Source organism: Papio anubis, chromosome 10 (assembly GCF_008728515.1).
Source record: "Papio anubis isolate 15944 chromosome 10, Panubis1.0, whole genome shotgun sequence".
NCBI lineage: Eukaryota > Metazoa > Chordata > Mammalia > Primates > Cercopithecidae > Papio > Papio anubis.
In genome coordinates, this window is record NC_044985.1 from 70,429,884 (window position 1) to 70,445,504 (window position 15,621).

Consider the following 15,621-nt stretch of genomic DNA (forward strand, 5'->3'; position numbering starts at 1 on the left):
TGGGTCAAGCAATGGATAGGCATTAGGCTTGGCTTGGCTTAGAAAGGAAGAGAAAGGGCTGTAGTTTGAGGTGAAAGCAAAAGTAGGAAAGTTCATTTTCCAGATGGAAAATACTTGAGCAGTTTTATACATTAAGGGACAAAATACATTTTAAATGAAATGATGTGGATAAGGAAAGAAGGAAAGCAGATCTAGAACATATTGGGAGAAGGAGGGTCAGAATTAGCATCAAGAGATGAGGTAGCACAATCCCAGGGAGTATCTGGGATCAGGAGCAAAATCACAAGTTGAAAACAGTGGCCTGATGTTTTGTTTGGCCTCAAAGTATTTTAAAAATAAATGAACTAGTTGGCACCATTAATGTATTATGAATACCCCAAAGACAGATATTCTGAATTCTAAGAGCTGCAGTATTCTTGAGGATAGGAGCCTGTGTTCTTGCTTGAATACAGCGTTGGAACCGAGCAAGGTCTGCACTAAGATGGTCAAGCAATTTTGGGGTTACCATAAATCCTAGAGAGACTTCTGTTTATTTCATGAGACCAAGTTCTCATTACTCATTTGCCTAGCCATTGTAGGAATTTGAGTTTGTAACTCCTGATGAAGAGCCTGCTGAAATCATGAATGGGTCAGAATTACCTGCTGAGTTTACCATACCAAACACTCTTTGGCTAGGTTATACCCCAAATACCCTTTGCATTTGTTCAGTCTGTTACTTGTACATAAGCTAGATCTAAAAACAAGGCAACCAGCTGGGCACAGCGGCTCATGTCTGTAATCTTGACATTTTGGGAGGCCAAGGTAGGAGGTTTGCTTGAGGCCAGGAGTTCTAGACCAGTCTGGGCAAGACAGACCCCCCATGTCTACAAAAAAAATTTTTTTTAATTAAAAACTTTCTTGTAAACAAAGCAACTTGATGACAGGTATCATAATACTTTGATATGCTTGATTAGAAAAAAAGATTACAAATAATTTTAGTGACCAAGAACAGAACCATAGGCATTTAAAGTTTAATAGAGGTTTCTAATTTCAATAATGGCAGGATAGCTTTGTCAGGTAACAATGATAAATTCTGAACAAAATACAGTGGAAAACAATCCTTTGAAGACATTGAAGTTACTGAAAGCAGGCAGAAATTGAAGGGGATTTAACTGTTAAAGAAGGCAGCTACACTTTCCCCTGAAGTTACTCCCTATGGTGCGGATAGAATACAACAGAAAGCTGTCTTTCTTTCCTGGAATGATGAGACTGCCACTATGGCTAGAAATTGAGGAGAAAATTCCACGAAAGGAAGCAGCCACAGCGTGGGAGGTGGGAAATATTTCCCTCAAATCCTTGGCTGAACCCAGCACTGAGTGAGGCTATAAGGGGCCCAGAGGAAAACAACAGAGGGAGAGCTGAAAGAACAGGGCAGTTATTCCAGCTACTACTGTCCACTGCACGAGAAACAAGAGATGGAAGTTGAAGTCTTACTCAGTTACAGGGCTTGGAAAAACCTATCTTTCCATTGAAACCCCATTGGATCTATGCCTTAGGAATAAGTAGTACATCCAAAGATTAATTAATTCACCCTAGGATGAAGGGCAAAGCCAAAACAGGCCCACCCTACCAAACCATAAAACCAAGCTTCCCCAAGTTTATGATACACTTGTAATTTAACTGACTGCTGGTAAAGACTTACTTTCAGGGGAAGATGACACAACTTAGAGACTCTGCAATGTATCATTCACAATGTTGTGGAGGGGAGGAGGGTGGGGAAGAATGGGAAGAAATGGGAAAATGTGAGAAAATATAACCCAGAGTTTTGAGAAAAATCAGTCAATAGAAACAGACCCACAAACAATTTAGCAGACATGACTTTAATTTTGTTATTTTTATATTTAAAAACATTTTATCTTTCAGTTTGTTTTTATTTCAATAGCTTTTGGTGTACAAGTGGTTTTTGGTTACATGGATGAATTGTATAGTGGCAAGGTCTGAGATATGAGTGTACACTTCACCCGAGCAGTGTACATCATACCCAATGTGTAGTTTGCTATCCTTCACTCCCTCTCACCCTCCCCACTTCTGAATCTCCAGGGTCCATTCTGTATGCCTTTGTGTACCCATAGCTGACATGACTTTAAATAACTATGATGAAAATCCTCAAAAGTCTATAGGAAAACATGAATATTATGGATGAAGAGATGGGCATTTCAGGAAAGATTGGGAAACCAATTAAATACACTTGAATGAATATTTTAGGATTAAAAGTAATATCTGAAATCAGAAATCCATTGGAGGGGGGATCAAAATAGAGTGGGGTAGCATAGAATAAAAGATCAATGAATTTAGATACACAGAATTTATCCAAACTGAAGCACAGAGCAGAAAAAAAAGAAAAAATAATTAATAGCCTCAATGACTCGTGGGACAACCTAACTAGGTGGGAAAACAGTCTCAGAGAAAGAATGGGGCAGACAAATTATTTGAAGTCAAAAATTCCAAATTTGATTAAAAAAATAGCAACCTACAATTCTGGAAGCTCAGTGAACCCTAAACAGGACAACTTTTAGGCACATCAAGGTCAAACTCCTAAAAGTCATAAGTTAGAAGTTTGACTCCACCCCTTCTTAATGTTAACAATGCCCAGAGAATTCATTACTTGGCCAAGGCAGTTACTAGCAGGATTGGGACTAATGCTTACACATTCAAATTCCTGGTCCAGGATGCTTTCTGCTGTGCAACATTACCTAGATTACTAAACATAGCTCATAAAATAGAATTGCTGTTATCTAGTGAATACGTTGCAATGCCTGAATATCAATTGGTGCAACAACAATATTTTTCCAAGTAATGTTTTATTCACTCTCTAAAGTGTTCTGACTTTCCTAGAAAGTTATTTGGCTATGGTCCCTTTCATACCATTTCCTTGTCAACCCCATTTTCCTGAAGCATGACAAATATATAATCAGTTTTAATAAAAGTAGTATTTAGGTTTCGACTTTGGTCATTACATAGTAATTTACCTTCACATTATTTAAAAATGCCTACTTTGTTTCAAAGTAATTAATCTCAAAGTTATTTTACTTCCTTTCTCAGATATTAGGTGTTAAAATGGAGTCTTTAGGGGTTACTTTTTAGTTAATCCTGTATTCAGAATATTAATTAGTTACCACTAAGTTATTCAAAAAGTGTCAACTGATCTACATTATTATTAGTAGTTTTCAATTTGGAGAATTATGCTCTTCACCAGAGTAATAGAAATTATTTTCGATCTTGTGTATGGTACATGGTAAATTTTTCATAGAAAATTCTGGTGGCTTATACTTTTTTTCATCTTTGAACAATGCAGATAAAGTTGTTTTTGAGATTATAAGTGACATAAACATCTTTAAAATTCAGGGATATTATCACCTCTTCTGGAGACAAATCAGTAATTTTGAATTTTTCAGTATACTTTAGTGAGGAAACAAAAAGGAAAAAAAGTATTAAATAAGTAAATTTCCTATTTTGTAATACCAATTTTGACTTTCTGACTTGCACCTTGACTATTAAACCAGAACCAACCACTTCACCACCATGTGGTGCTAAATTACCAGCACAAACTGAACCAGAAAGGTCTTCTCTCAATCATTCCACAAGTATTTAATGATTCCCAACAAATAGAGATGACATACTAGTAATTAATTTTACTTATTTCCAATGGACAGCCCTAGCCTTTCAAGGGAACCCTAAAGCAGCTGCAGTATAGCAGTGATTCAATGACAGAACTGAGAATCTGGTTTATTTACCATACAGAAATAATCCCATCTTCTCACTTTTAATTCTCCAAATCCAGCTCTTCTCCCTACCAATTCTCTATCCTCTCCTAGTTGCATGCAGTCTTGTCACTGGATAAACTTCATTACTTTATCATGTATTGAATGATAAATTAGTTTTACATTGCTGACAAATCCTTTTAAGGCACTTTGGATTTTAAAGTCCAACTATGTGTAAGGTAACATATTCACAGCTTCTATGAATTACCTCATGTACATCTTTGGGGGGTATTTTTATGTCTACTGAAACGAGGTCAGTTGTCCCATAGAACTGATATTTATGGTTTATTTTTAATAAACATAGAAATTGACCCTACCAGTCTTAAAACTTGAAAAATTTACATTTGTGTTATCTGAGTTCCTTTCTCAGGAAAGCACCAGCAGGCCTCCCAGAGAGTATCAAGGAACTGAAACGTAACAGATCATGGCATCTGGACAATGAGATTTCAGACCTCTTACTTGTCATGATTGCCTAACCAACCACCTGCTTCCTGTTGACCAACTTCTCTTCCTTATTCTTCCCTAATCCCCATTTTCCAACACATAGTTCCATTTCTTCCCTGCTATATAACCCTTAATTTTAGTCTAGTTTTTGAGGAACTGCCAAATTGTTTTCCACAGCAGCTGCACCAGTTTACATTTCCACCAGCAATGTGTGAGGGTTCCAATTTCTCCACATCCTTGCCAACACGTGTTTTCCATTAAAAAAAATTATAGCCATCCTAATGAGTGTAAAGTTGTATTTCATTGTGATTGATTTGCATTTTCCTAATGACTGTTGATGTTCAGCATTTTTTCATGTGCTTATTGGCCATTTTATATCTTCTTTGAAAATAATGACTATTCAAGTCCTTGGCCCATTTTAAATATTGTTGTGTTGTTTGTTATTTCGTTTTAAGTTGTAAGAGTTCCTTACAACTTAACATAGAATGAACATAGAATGACTTGGCACTCTGATTGTGTGGCAAGGGTCTTTGAGAACTTCCACTTAAACTAAACCTGCAAATTATAGTGGTGTATCATAATTGTGGTTTATGACTTCCGACTCTAGGATGTGGTTGAATACTCAAAGAAAAATTCTTGGCCCTACATCAAAAGATTCGTGAACGAATATATATTTATTTATCTCGGGTAAAATAGGTGGTTTAAGATATATTTAGGATGTATTGACTTTGGTCTCTTGATTAATGTTTTTCATTTGCCAAGTACTAGCCCCAATTGCATCGGATAATATGGCTTTTTATATTGCACAGAAATTAAGCATAAACTACACAAATAATGAAGCACTTAAAAACCATTTAAATACTCTTGATTGACAACACTTATCTCTTGAAACAGTCCATAGTAGTGAAAGAGTTGAGGTCCACCCTCTACTGGGGTCCATGACCCACTGGCTTTGCCTCCAGAAGATCTGCTTCTACTATATTAAAAATAACTTGGCTACCCCAAGGCAGGATGACAGAAATCCTGGCAGTGTTCCTTTACTTCTCATCCACCAGTCAGGTTTTTGGAGCCATTTCCATTTTCTCCTTTCTTCTCTCCAGGAGCAGAGGTAACTTGGAAGAGATTGCAATAAAAACAGCTTGATGAGACTAATGGAAGCTTGCTGCCTTCAGCTCTGGAGCCCCTCCCCCAAGGGCTCCTGCCTCACACAGACCAGGGAAAGAAAGTCCTGATGGAAAATGATGCTTAGTGTGAGTGGCCTCACTTTAGTGTCTATTTTCCCCAAAATTATGTGGTCCACATACCATATTTTTGTTTAAAAATCACTAAAAAAGCAATATAAACTCACAGCAGAAGTCTCAAACGGTGCAGAAAGGTAAAGTCACATACTGTAAATGTAGCCTCTGGCAAGACACGGAGCCTCTCTGATCTCCGGTGTTTCCATTTGCTAAATAGGATAATGAGAGCTAATTTGTAGAGATGATCTGAAGATATAATGAGATAATATATGCAAAATGCCTATTGTTATTTTATTTATGGTTATTGTGTCAGTCCATTTTCTTTATGTCAGCCCAGTGACATAAAGAAAAGCGGTTTACTTTGGGTCAGTTCTGCTGGCTGTACGATGGAACTGTGGTGCCGGCACCTGCTCTGGTGAGACCTTAGGAAGCTTACAATCATGGTGGATGGTGAAAGGGAGCCAGAGTGTCACACGATAGGAGAGGGAGCAAGCGAGAGAGAGAAGGGAGTTGCCACACTTTTAAACAACCAGATCCCTTGTGAGCTCAGAGCAGGAACTCAGTCATTACCATGAGGAGCACAACAAGCCATTCATGAGGAATTCTCTCCTATGAACCAAAGACCTCCCACTAGGCCCCACCTCCACCATTGGAGGTCACATTTCAATATGAAATTTGGAAGGGACAAAATATCTAAACCATTAGTTATATATACACTATTTTCATCTGCTTAACCAAAAAATACTTTTCCAGTACTGAGAAGTTTGTTGTTTTCCAGCATATTGAAAACACTGCGAGGGACAAGGTAAGAATGATGAGGGTGGAAAAGGACAATGAACGACCATGGTAAATGGGGTGATGTCACAGCAGATGACATTTATATTGCACTATGAGATGTCTCACAGGTACTCCAAATACAAAGAGACCACAACTGAACAAGCCAGGGCTCATTACTCTAGGCCAGTTAACGTTGATAAGGTCATAAGCAGCCACTTAAGATCTCAATTTGTCAATTTAGGTGTTCACACTAGGCACATCTCCTCCTCTTCCCAATTAACCGTATCTGTTTATTGTAGTCTTATATACTGTGTCTCCTACTCTTTTCCTTTTCAGTTTCAATTACCTTTGGCATCTCCTCATGGGTTTTGGCAAACACCTCTAAACTGGCATCTTCTCTTCCAATTTATCCCCCTTTAATCCATCTGCCATACTGAGAGCAAAGTGATTCTTCTAAAATGCACAACTGGTAGCAAGTTTCTTCCCTGATTAATTTCTTTCATTATCATCTACAGTGTAAATTTCAATTTCTGTATACAGCATCTAAGTTTATTCCAGAGGTTAACAAATGTTAAGTCCTTAAGCACGCAGTAAGTACTACAGAAATCCTTGTTATTACTATTATTTTTTAATGACCTGGTCTCCACTCTGCTCTTCAATCTAAAACACTGTCATTCTTCCATTAGAATAATTGTTCACACTTTTCCAAGCCCACTGTGCTTACACACCTCTGGGTTTCACACACACACACACTTCCACATTCCTGATTTCTCCCGTGTGGAAGTCTTACTCTTTTTTATATTCTACCTCCCCTGGTGTTTCATAGCCCCTACATACACGAGACATTTTCTTCCAATTCTAAGACCTCTGGACTTGTAATGCTTTTCTGTTTGTAGCACCACATTGGGTTCTAATTTGTTTCTGTGTTCCTCTCCTCTAATAGATGATGAGCTCGTGGAATGCAGGGATTGTATTTTACTTATTCCAAATACCTGAGGAAATGCTGGCACATGGTAAGCAACTAGTATTTAGTAAGATTTTTTTTTTTTGAACAAATGAAAAGGGTAGGCTAGAATTAGACAAAATGTAATTAAGAATATTTTATGATATGGAAAGAAATTCCCACTAGGGTAGAGAAAAGAAGTTTAGTCAAAATCTGGCGCGCTGCAGTTTAACTTCTAGCTAACCAGTGATGGCGGTGATGCAGCAAAGCCTATTTGGTTGAGATCCTGGCCTTTTGATCCGTTGGTGCCACGTTATGTGCTGGATGGGAGTAATCAATATACCACCTTCTCTGCTACTTTGGGCTCAGGTGGAGGGAATTTTATTCCACTCTCTGCAAATCTTCCCCGTGCCTCAGTGGGAAGTGGAGACTGTGAGCGTCTACCAGCTCCCAGAAGGCCTCCCCTTTCTGTTTCCCCTAAGGCCCTCCACCCGGGCTGCAGCCCCAGCTTTCGCGTCTTCTCGGAGCAGCCCGGCCCCAGGTGGCTGCGGGGCGCGGGGCCGCGGGCCTGGGCTCGCCCCTCCCCGCGCGTCACATGCGCAAGGATGCAAACTCCCCTTCCCTCCTCCTCCGCCCCCTCCGCCTCCCGGGCCTCTTCCTCCTCCCGGTGAGGGATTGCTTGGCAGACTGCGCGAGGGGGAGCGAGCGAGCGGGCGCTGCCGGGAGCCCGCAGCCCTGGCGCCCGCCGCTGCCCGGAGCCCCGCAATATGCCGCCGCGGCCCTCTGGCTCTCGGCCATGGCGAGGCTCTGCCGGCGTGTCCCTTGCACCCTGCTTCTCGGCCTGGCAGCGGTGCTGCTGAAGGCGCGGCTGGTCCCCGCGGCCGCCCGAGCGGAACTCAGCCGCTCCGACCTCAGCCTCATTCAACAGCAGCAGCAGCAGCAGCAACAGCAAAAGCAGCTGGAGGAGGCTGAGGAGGAGAGGCCAGAGGTGCCTGGGGCGACGTCCACCTTGACGGTTCCAGGTAGGTCCTGGCTGCCTAGCCCGGCGTTTCAGTCTTGGCCGGCCATCTCTTAGGGCCTCGCCGGCTTCTTCGCCCCTTCCCTAGCCATTCCCATCCTCGTTCCTGTCACCATCCCTCCCGATCTCTCGCCCCAGACTGGCTACACAGCCTTTGGTCCCTTGATCTGGTGTAGGGAATCTGCTCTTCGGGTAATGAGCTTTCTGGGCAGCTCAGAGCACTGCAGTGGGTTGGAGAGGGGTCGGGAAGGCTGGGGGTGGGTGACTGCCTGGATTGATTTTCTTTTCCCTCCCTTCTGCCTGAATTCCACCCTCCGCCGTGGGAATGACTGCACACACACACACACACACACACACACACGGTTCTTAAATCCCTTAAGCATTTTATTCTCTATCCTTTTCTCTCCTAGAGACTGAGAAATCTTGCCATGGACACCCACACATCCCTTTTCACCATTTCTCCATGCCTGCTATATTTAAATTTAGCCATGAAGAGAGAAATCTTGATTTTTTTATTATTTATTTCTCTTTCTCCTTACCCCAGGAAGGGTTTAAGGGTTCATCTTATTGCAAAGAATGCTTTTAGTACAGTAAGATGAAGCAAAACAAAATAGGAGTTTGTAATTGAAGGAAAGGGAAAAGGAGAGGGGGATACATATGGTGAAGTCTGGAGTGGTATTAGTACAGCAAAAGCCTATCCCTGGAGAGGGAAATCTCCTTACTTGTCAGTAGAACTTAAATGAGGCAGATTCTTGACACTGTTCAATGAAAGTGCAGAAATACGGCTGTGGTATAGGTGGCTGTAACAGTTCTGCAGTTTCTCCCTCTCCCCCCATTACAGCTCCATCGGTAAGCAAATAGCTGGATTATCCATGTATATTGCATCTCCCTACCCCCCAACCCACTTCGCTTCCTGGCTGTAGATTCTGTCTGCTATTTGGAAAGAAAAAAAGCCTCCAATTTTCTGGCACGAGGGCTTAGATTTTGTGAAACCAAAGTGAATTTTATTATGACGTTTGTTTTTGTTTTAAAATCCTGCCTGGTAACACTATATGAGTGCTGAAAATGAGATTTTAAAGAGTGGAATCAGCATCACGTTTTGTATTGCTTGCTCATCATCAAAAAGCAGTACACAGGCATGCCAGCTGCGATTCATGACACAGCCAGGATGATTTAATTTATCAGAGTGCTCTGAGCATAGGATGAAATCACCAAAGTGTGCAGGAAAGCATGTGTTTCTGACACCCTCTGAAACCAATTAGTAACACTCAAGTGTGGCTAAAAGTCTTGAAAGGTATAGTGTATGGTGGTTTTCCTACCCAGCTTTTAATAACTGAAAGTGATAACGTGGTTTGGGTGAGGCTACTGTTAGACATGCCGTTCGCTGAACTTAAGGAAATTGGATATATCAGATTGACTGGCCTCATTAATAGAGATATTTCATAAATTCACTATGAAGCAGAAGTCTGGGAGAGTGTTGGTGGGTTTTATGGTTTGCAGTATATTTTTATTTCAATGTACCTTTCAGGAATATTAAATGAGTTTTGACTACTGTAATACATACATGTTGTGATTAGGGTTATGAATAACTGCAATAATATGAAACCTGAATCAAGCATGCAAATTAAAATGTTTGCTTTCTGATATTTGTGAGGGAATATTCTGAAAAAGATGATTGTCTGGGAAAGTAGCAGTTTTTGTTTTATTTACTTATTAGATTGAATAAAGGAACCACACTATTCAATAGATCAAACTAGAACCTGAAAAGTAACTTATGATGATTCTTCTTCCTCAAAAACTCTAATTACCCAAGCCAGTGGCAAACAAGGGAGCAATTCAATTGACTGCTGTTTTAGTTACTGGAATATTGAGTCTTATAATGCAACACAGCTTATAGACAAATGAAGTTAACATATTCCTTTGAATGCATTGTGATCTCTCCATTGAACTGGTCTTCCTATTTCAACCTTTGTTTCCCTACTGTCTGTTCTCCTCACACAGCTAGGGATCTTAAAAAAAAAAAAAAAATTAAATAGGATAATTTCTGCTCACAGTCCTCCAATGGCTTCCCATCTCTCTCATACTAGATGCCCAGATCGTGAAAATGGCCTACCAATGTCTAGATCCTTTGTATCCTCGTTTTCTCCCATCTCCTACCAATGTCTAGATCCTTTGTATCCTCCTTTTCTCCCGTCTCCTTTAGCCCTTACCCTAACTCACTCCACTGTAGCCACACTAGTTCTATTTTCTTTAGCTTGCAAGTGGACCCAAGTGTTTGGCCTTTGCGCTTGCCATTTTCTCTGCCTGGAATTCTGGAACTTCACATTTTTCAGATTTGCTCAAGTGTCTCAGTAACTGAGAGACCTTTTCCTGACCAGGTGTTTAAAATAGTAATCTGCGCATCCTTTTTGCTCTTACCGGGATTCATTCTCCTCCATGGTACTCATTCTTCTCAGCTGTTCTAATAAGCCTGTTTTCCCTTGATAGAACATAAGCTCTGTGAAAGCGTGGACTTTGTTCACTGCTATATTTCTAATATCTCGAAGAGCACCTGGTTTGTACCCATAGACATTCAACCATTTGTTGAATGGATGAATGAATGAATGAATTCACTTTCTCAGTATTCTTCTTCATTGGAGAAACTCTCCATTGGAGTTTAGCAGGGGATTTATAAAAATAAATGTTATGTAGTAAAATTTGTAAGTAGAAGTTGTAAAGTATATAAATTTTGGATCTTTAATTTTAGTTAATATCAGTGTTTATCTTATGCCGACTACAGAAAACTGATTGATACCAGTACTTGGGCCTACTTATTAGGTTCTATCAAGAATTTTCGGGGTTTTTTTCTGAGACACGGTTGAGTGCAGTGGCGTGATCGTGGCTCAACTCAGTCTCAACCTCCTGGGCACAGCCTCCTGAATAGCTGAACTACAGGTTCATGCCACTGTGCCCAGCTAATTTTTAATTTTTTTATTTTTTGTAGAGATAGGGTCCTGCTTTTTTGCCCAGGCTAGTCTCACACTCTGGAACTCTGGGCTCAAGCAATCCTCCCACCTCAGCCTCCCAAAATGTTGGGTTTACAAGCATGAACCATAATTCTTTACCTGAGTATACTTAATCCTCTTATGACCCAGGAGGATTTTAACATATTATATACCTTTAAATAGCTGTGATTGAGCTTGAGTTCATTCTTTACCTCTGTATGATGCTTCTGATTCTTTGGACGTACCATTTGAAAAACTGTAGGACTTTTCTCAGGCAAAATTTAGAAAATGAATATGACACATTAAATGACTGATATATGACTAAGCCTTATCTGTCCATAGTAGAGAAATTCACCATTGCCCTTGCTTAGTATTCTCTGGATTTTATTATTCTAAAAATTTATGCCTCTTTATATTTCTGAGAAACAAGAAAGCAAGATGAAACAAAAAAACTTAAATGTGAAAAATTTTTTAAAAATCAGCAAATAAAAGTACATTTCCATTTTCTCATTAACTTACAAAAACACCGTCTTCAGAGAGCAGTGAAAATAAAGACTAAGGTTGGTATCCATCAAATCAATTGTTTTCTCCAGTGTATACAACAGCTCTTATTTCTCCATCTGTACTCGTATTTGTTAGAAATAAATATTTGAGGGTGCTGAGAAGAATTAATTTGGGGGCTAGTGGTAGTTGGTACAACCGTATTATACTCATTCTGATAGCCCATTAGATGGGAGGCATGCTGGGGTTGAGGGCGAGAGGAGCTGGGGAAAAATAATGAGCTCCGTTTAAAATTCTCCATGTGAAGCAGAGACACAGGGGATCTCTAGGGATTATAGAAATGTCTTTTCAGTACAGAGAAAGCTTCTTGAGAGGCATATTTTCATGGTATGATAATTTTTGATTGCATATTTCAGTGATATCTATTTTTAAATTTTTTATTTTGCAAGATGTTAAATATATAGAAAGTAAACAGGATAGTGTAATAAAAGCCTATACCTGTCACCCAACTTTAACAGTAGTCAAAATTCTGCCATTGTTTTTTCACCCATACTTCTACCTGTTTCCACTATGTGGGATTTGTTTTTAATTTTTAATTTTTATGAGAACATAGTAGGTGTATATACTTATGGGCTACATGAGATATTTTGATACAGGCATAAAATGAATAATTATCACATCAGGGTAAATGAGGTGTTTATCACCTCAAACATTTATCATTTTTGTTGTAAACATTCCAATTACACTTTCAGTTATGTTAAAATATACAATAAGTTATTGTTTACTACAGTTACCCTGTTGTGCTATCAAGTAGTAGATCTTATTCATTCTGACTATATTTTTATACTCATTAACCATCCCCACTTTTTCTCCCCTCCCAATACCCTTCCCAGCCTCTGATAACCATCATTCTAATCTCTATCTCCATGAGTTTAATGGTTTTACATTTTAGTTCCCACAAATGAGTAAGAATATGCAAAGTTGGTCTGTGCCTGGCTTATTTCACTTAATGTTCTCCTGTTCCATTCATGTTGCTGCAAATGAGAGGATCTGATCCTTTTTAATGGTTGAATAGTACTCCATTGTGTATATGTATCACATTTTCTTTATCCATTATCTGTTAATGGACACTTAGGTTGCTTCCAAATCTTAGCGATTGTGAATAGTGCTGCAATAAACATGGCAGTACAGATATCTCTTCAATATACTGATTTGCTGTCTTTGGGGTATATACCTAACAGCGGTATTGCTGGATCATATGGTACCTCTATTTTTAATTTTTTGAGGAACCTCCTACTATTTTCTATAGTGGTTGTACTAATTTACATTCCCACCAGTGGTGTACAAGGGTTTCTTTTTCTCCACATCCTCATCGGCATTTCTTATTGCCTGTCTTTGGATAAAAGCCATTTTAACTGGGATGAGATGAGCTATCATTGTAGTTTTGATTTGCATTTCTCTGATGACCAGTGGTGTTGAGCACCTTTTCATATACCTGTTTGCCATTTGTATGTTTTCTTTTGGGAAATGTCTATGTACATCTTTTGCCTAATTTTAAATAGGATTATTGGATTTTTTGCATATTGAATTGTTTGAGTTCCTTATATATTCTGGTTATGAATCCTTTGTCAGATGGATAGTTGGCAGATATTTTCTCCCATTCTATGGGTTATGTCTTCACTTTGTTAATTGTTTCCTTTGCTCTGCAGACGCTTTTGATGTGATCTCATTTATCCATTTTTGCTTTGGTTGCCTGTGCTTGTAGGGTATTACTCAATAAATCTTGGTGCAGACCAATGTCCTGGAAAATTTCCCCAGTGTTTTCTTTGTGGTAGCTTCGTAGTTTGGGGTCTTAGATTTAAATCTTTAATCCATTTTGGTTTGATTTTTGTATATGGTGAGGGATAGGGGTCTAGTTTTATTCTTCTGCATAAGGATATCCAGTTTTCCCAGCACTATTTATCGAATAGACTGTCCTTTCACTAATGTATGTTCTTGGCAACTTGGTTGAAAATGAGTTCACCGTGGATGAATAGATTTATTTTTGGGTTCTCTATTCTGTTCCATTGGTCTCTGTGTCTGTTTTTATGCCAGTTACAATGCTGTTTTGGTTACTATGGCTCTGCAGTATAATTTCAAGTCCGGCAATGTGAGTTCTCCAGTTTTTTTTTTTTTTTTAAAGCTCAGGATGGCTTTGGCTATTTGGAGCTTTTTGTAGTTCCACATAAATTTTAGGGTTTTTTTTTTTTTTTCTATTTCTGTGAAGTATGCCATTGGTATTTTGATAGAGATTCCATTGAATCTGTAAACTGCGTTGGGTAGTATGGACTGGGTTTATTTTTTTTTCTTAATAGGTCCTTTTAGAGGTAAAATGTACATATATGAATTGTACATATTTTACTGTACACTCTTGACAAATAGATATACCCATGTGAACATCACCCTATTGAGATATAGATGTTTATATCACCTTAGAAAGTTTCCTCATAGCCCCTTCCTAGGGAATTCCTGTCCCTCACCTGGCGATGTCTGCTGTGTTGATTTTGTTTTCATCATAGATTAATTTTGCATTTTATAGAACTTCACAAAATGGAATCAAATAGCGTGTGTCCAGCTTCTTTAGCTTAGTATAATTTCCATAGATTTTATTCATTTTGTAGCACATTTAGTAGTTTATTCCTTTTTATTGCTGAATAGTATTCCATTGTATGAATTACCACAGATCAGTTTATTGATTTTTCTGTTGATGGGTATTTGGGTTGTTTCCAGTTTTAGCTATTCTGAATGAAGCTGCTACATTCTTATACAAATCTTTGTGTGTACATGTTTTCATATCTGTTGGATAAATGCCTAGGAGTGGAATTGCTTGGCCAACTGATATACTTTTGAAGTGAAAAATGTTTTTGTTCCCCAATATTCTATGTAGGTGGAACTTACCTCTCTTAAGATGGTTACTTTAAAAATAATGAGATGTATTGTATAGTATTACTGTATGCTTTTTCTTAAAATAACTTAATTTAAACTTCTTTTTAACTTTTTTTTTTTTTTTTTAAATACAGACTCTTGCTCTGTTGCCCAGACTGGAGTGTAGTGGTGCAATCTCAGATGCACTGCAACCTCCGCCTCCCAGGTTCAAGTGATTCTCCTGCCTTAACCTCTTAAGTAGCTGGGATTACAGGTGCCTGCCACCATGCCCGGCTAATTTTTGTATTTTTTTTTAGTAGAGACGGGGTTTCGCCATGTTGACCAAGCTGTTCTTGAACTCCTGACCTCAGGTGATCTGCCCACCTCAGCCTCCCAAAATGCTGGGATTACAGATGTGAGCTACTGTACCTGGCTAACTTTATTTTTTAATTGTATATATTATAACAACAGGATATTTTAATAGGCTTATACATAGTGAAATAATTACTATAGTCAAGCAAATTAACATATCCATCCTCTCACATAGTTACCTTTTTTGGTGTGATAACAACACCAAAACCTACTCTCACCAAATTTCCAGTATACAGTACAGTATTCTAACTATAGTCTTCATGCTGTACCTTAGGTCTTTAGACTTACTCATCTTACATATCTGCTACTTTGTACTTTTTGTCCTACATCTCACCATTTTCTCCTGCCCTTGGTAGCCACTTAAATCTCCCATCCATGAAAGCACTTATTTACTTACTTTTTTCTTTTCAAGGAATTTGAAAAATCAACAGGAAAAGTGGAATTCAAAATAACCAAGTAATCATGCCTCAAAGGCCATATTCCCAGATGGGGTAATTATGATTTCTTTCCAGGATTTTAATACCAAAAGAAGTTATTTCTTGGTGTTGATAACACATATGTTATTGTGTTGAATTTGAGTCCAGTTTGTTTTAGTAGCAGCTTTATAGTGTTCTTAATGTGAGTAAGTAGAAACTGTACC

The 15,621-nt window shown here is 38.8% G+C and overlaps 1 protein-coding gene across 1 annotated transcript in view; it reads left to right on the forward strand.

The window, feature by feature from the left end:
* The first annotated feature begins 7,800 nt into the window (after nt 1-7,800).
* Nucleotides 7,801-15,621, forward strand: part of FAM171B (family with sequence similarity 171 member B) — a 71,862-nt gene continuing 64,041 nt past the window's right edge. The window contains exon 1 of the mRNA XM_003907708.3: nt 7,801-8,224. Within this exon, the coding sequence (XP_003907757.1) occupies nt 7,999-8,224 (226 nt within the window). The 5' untranslated portion in view covers nt 7,801-7,998. The remainder of the gene's footprint in view (nt 8,225-15,621) is intronic.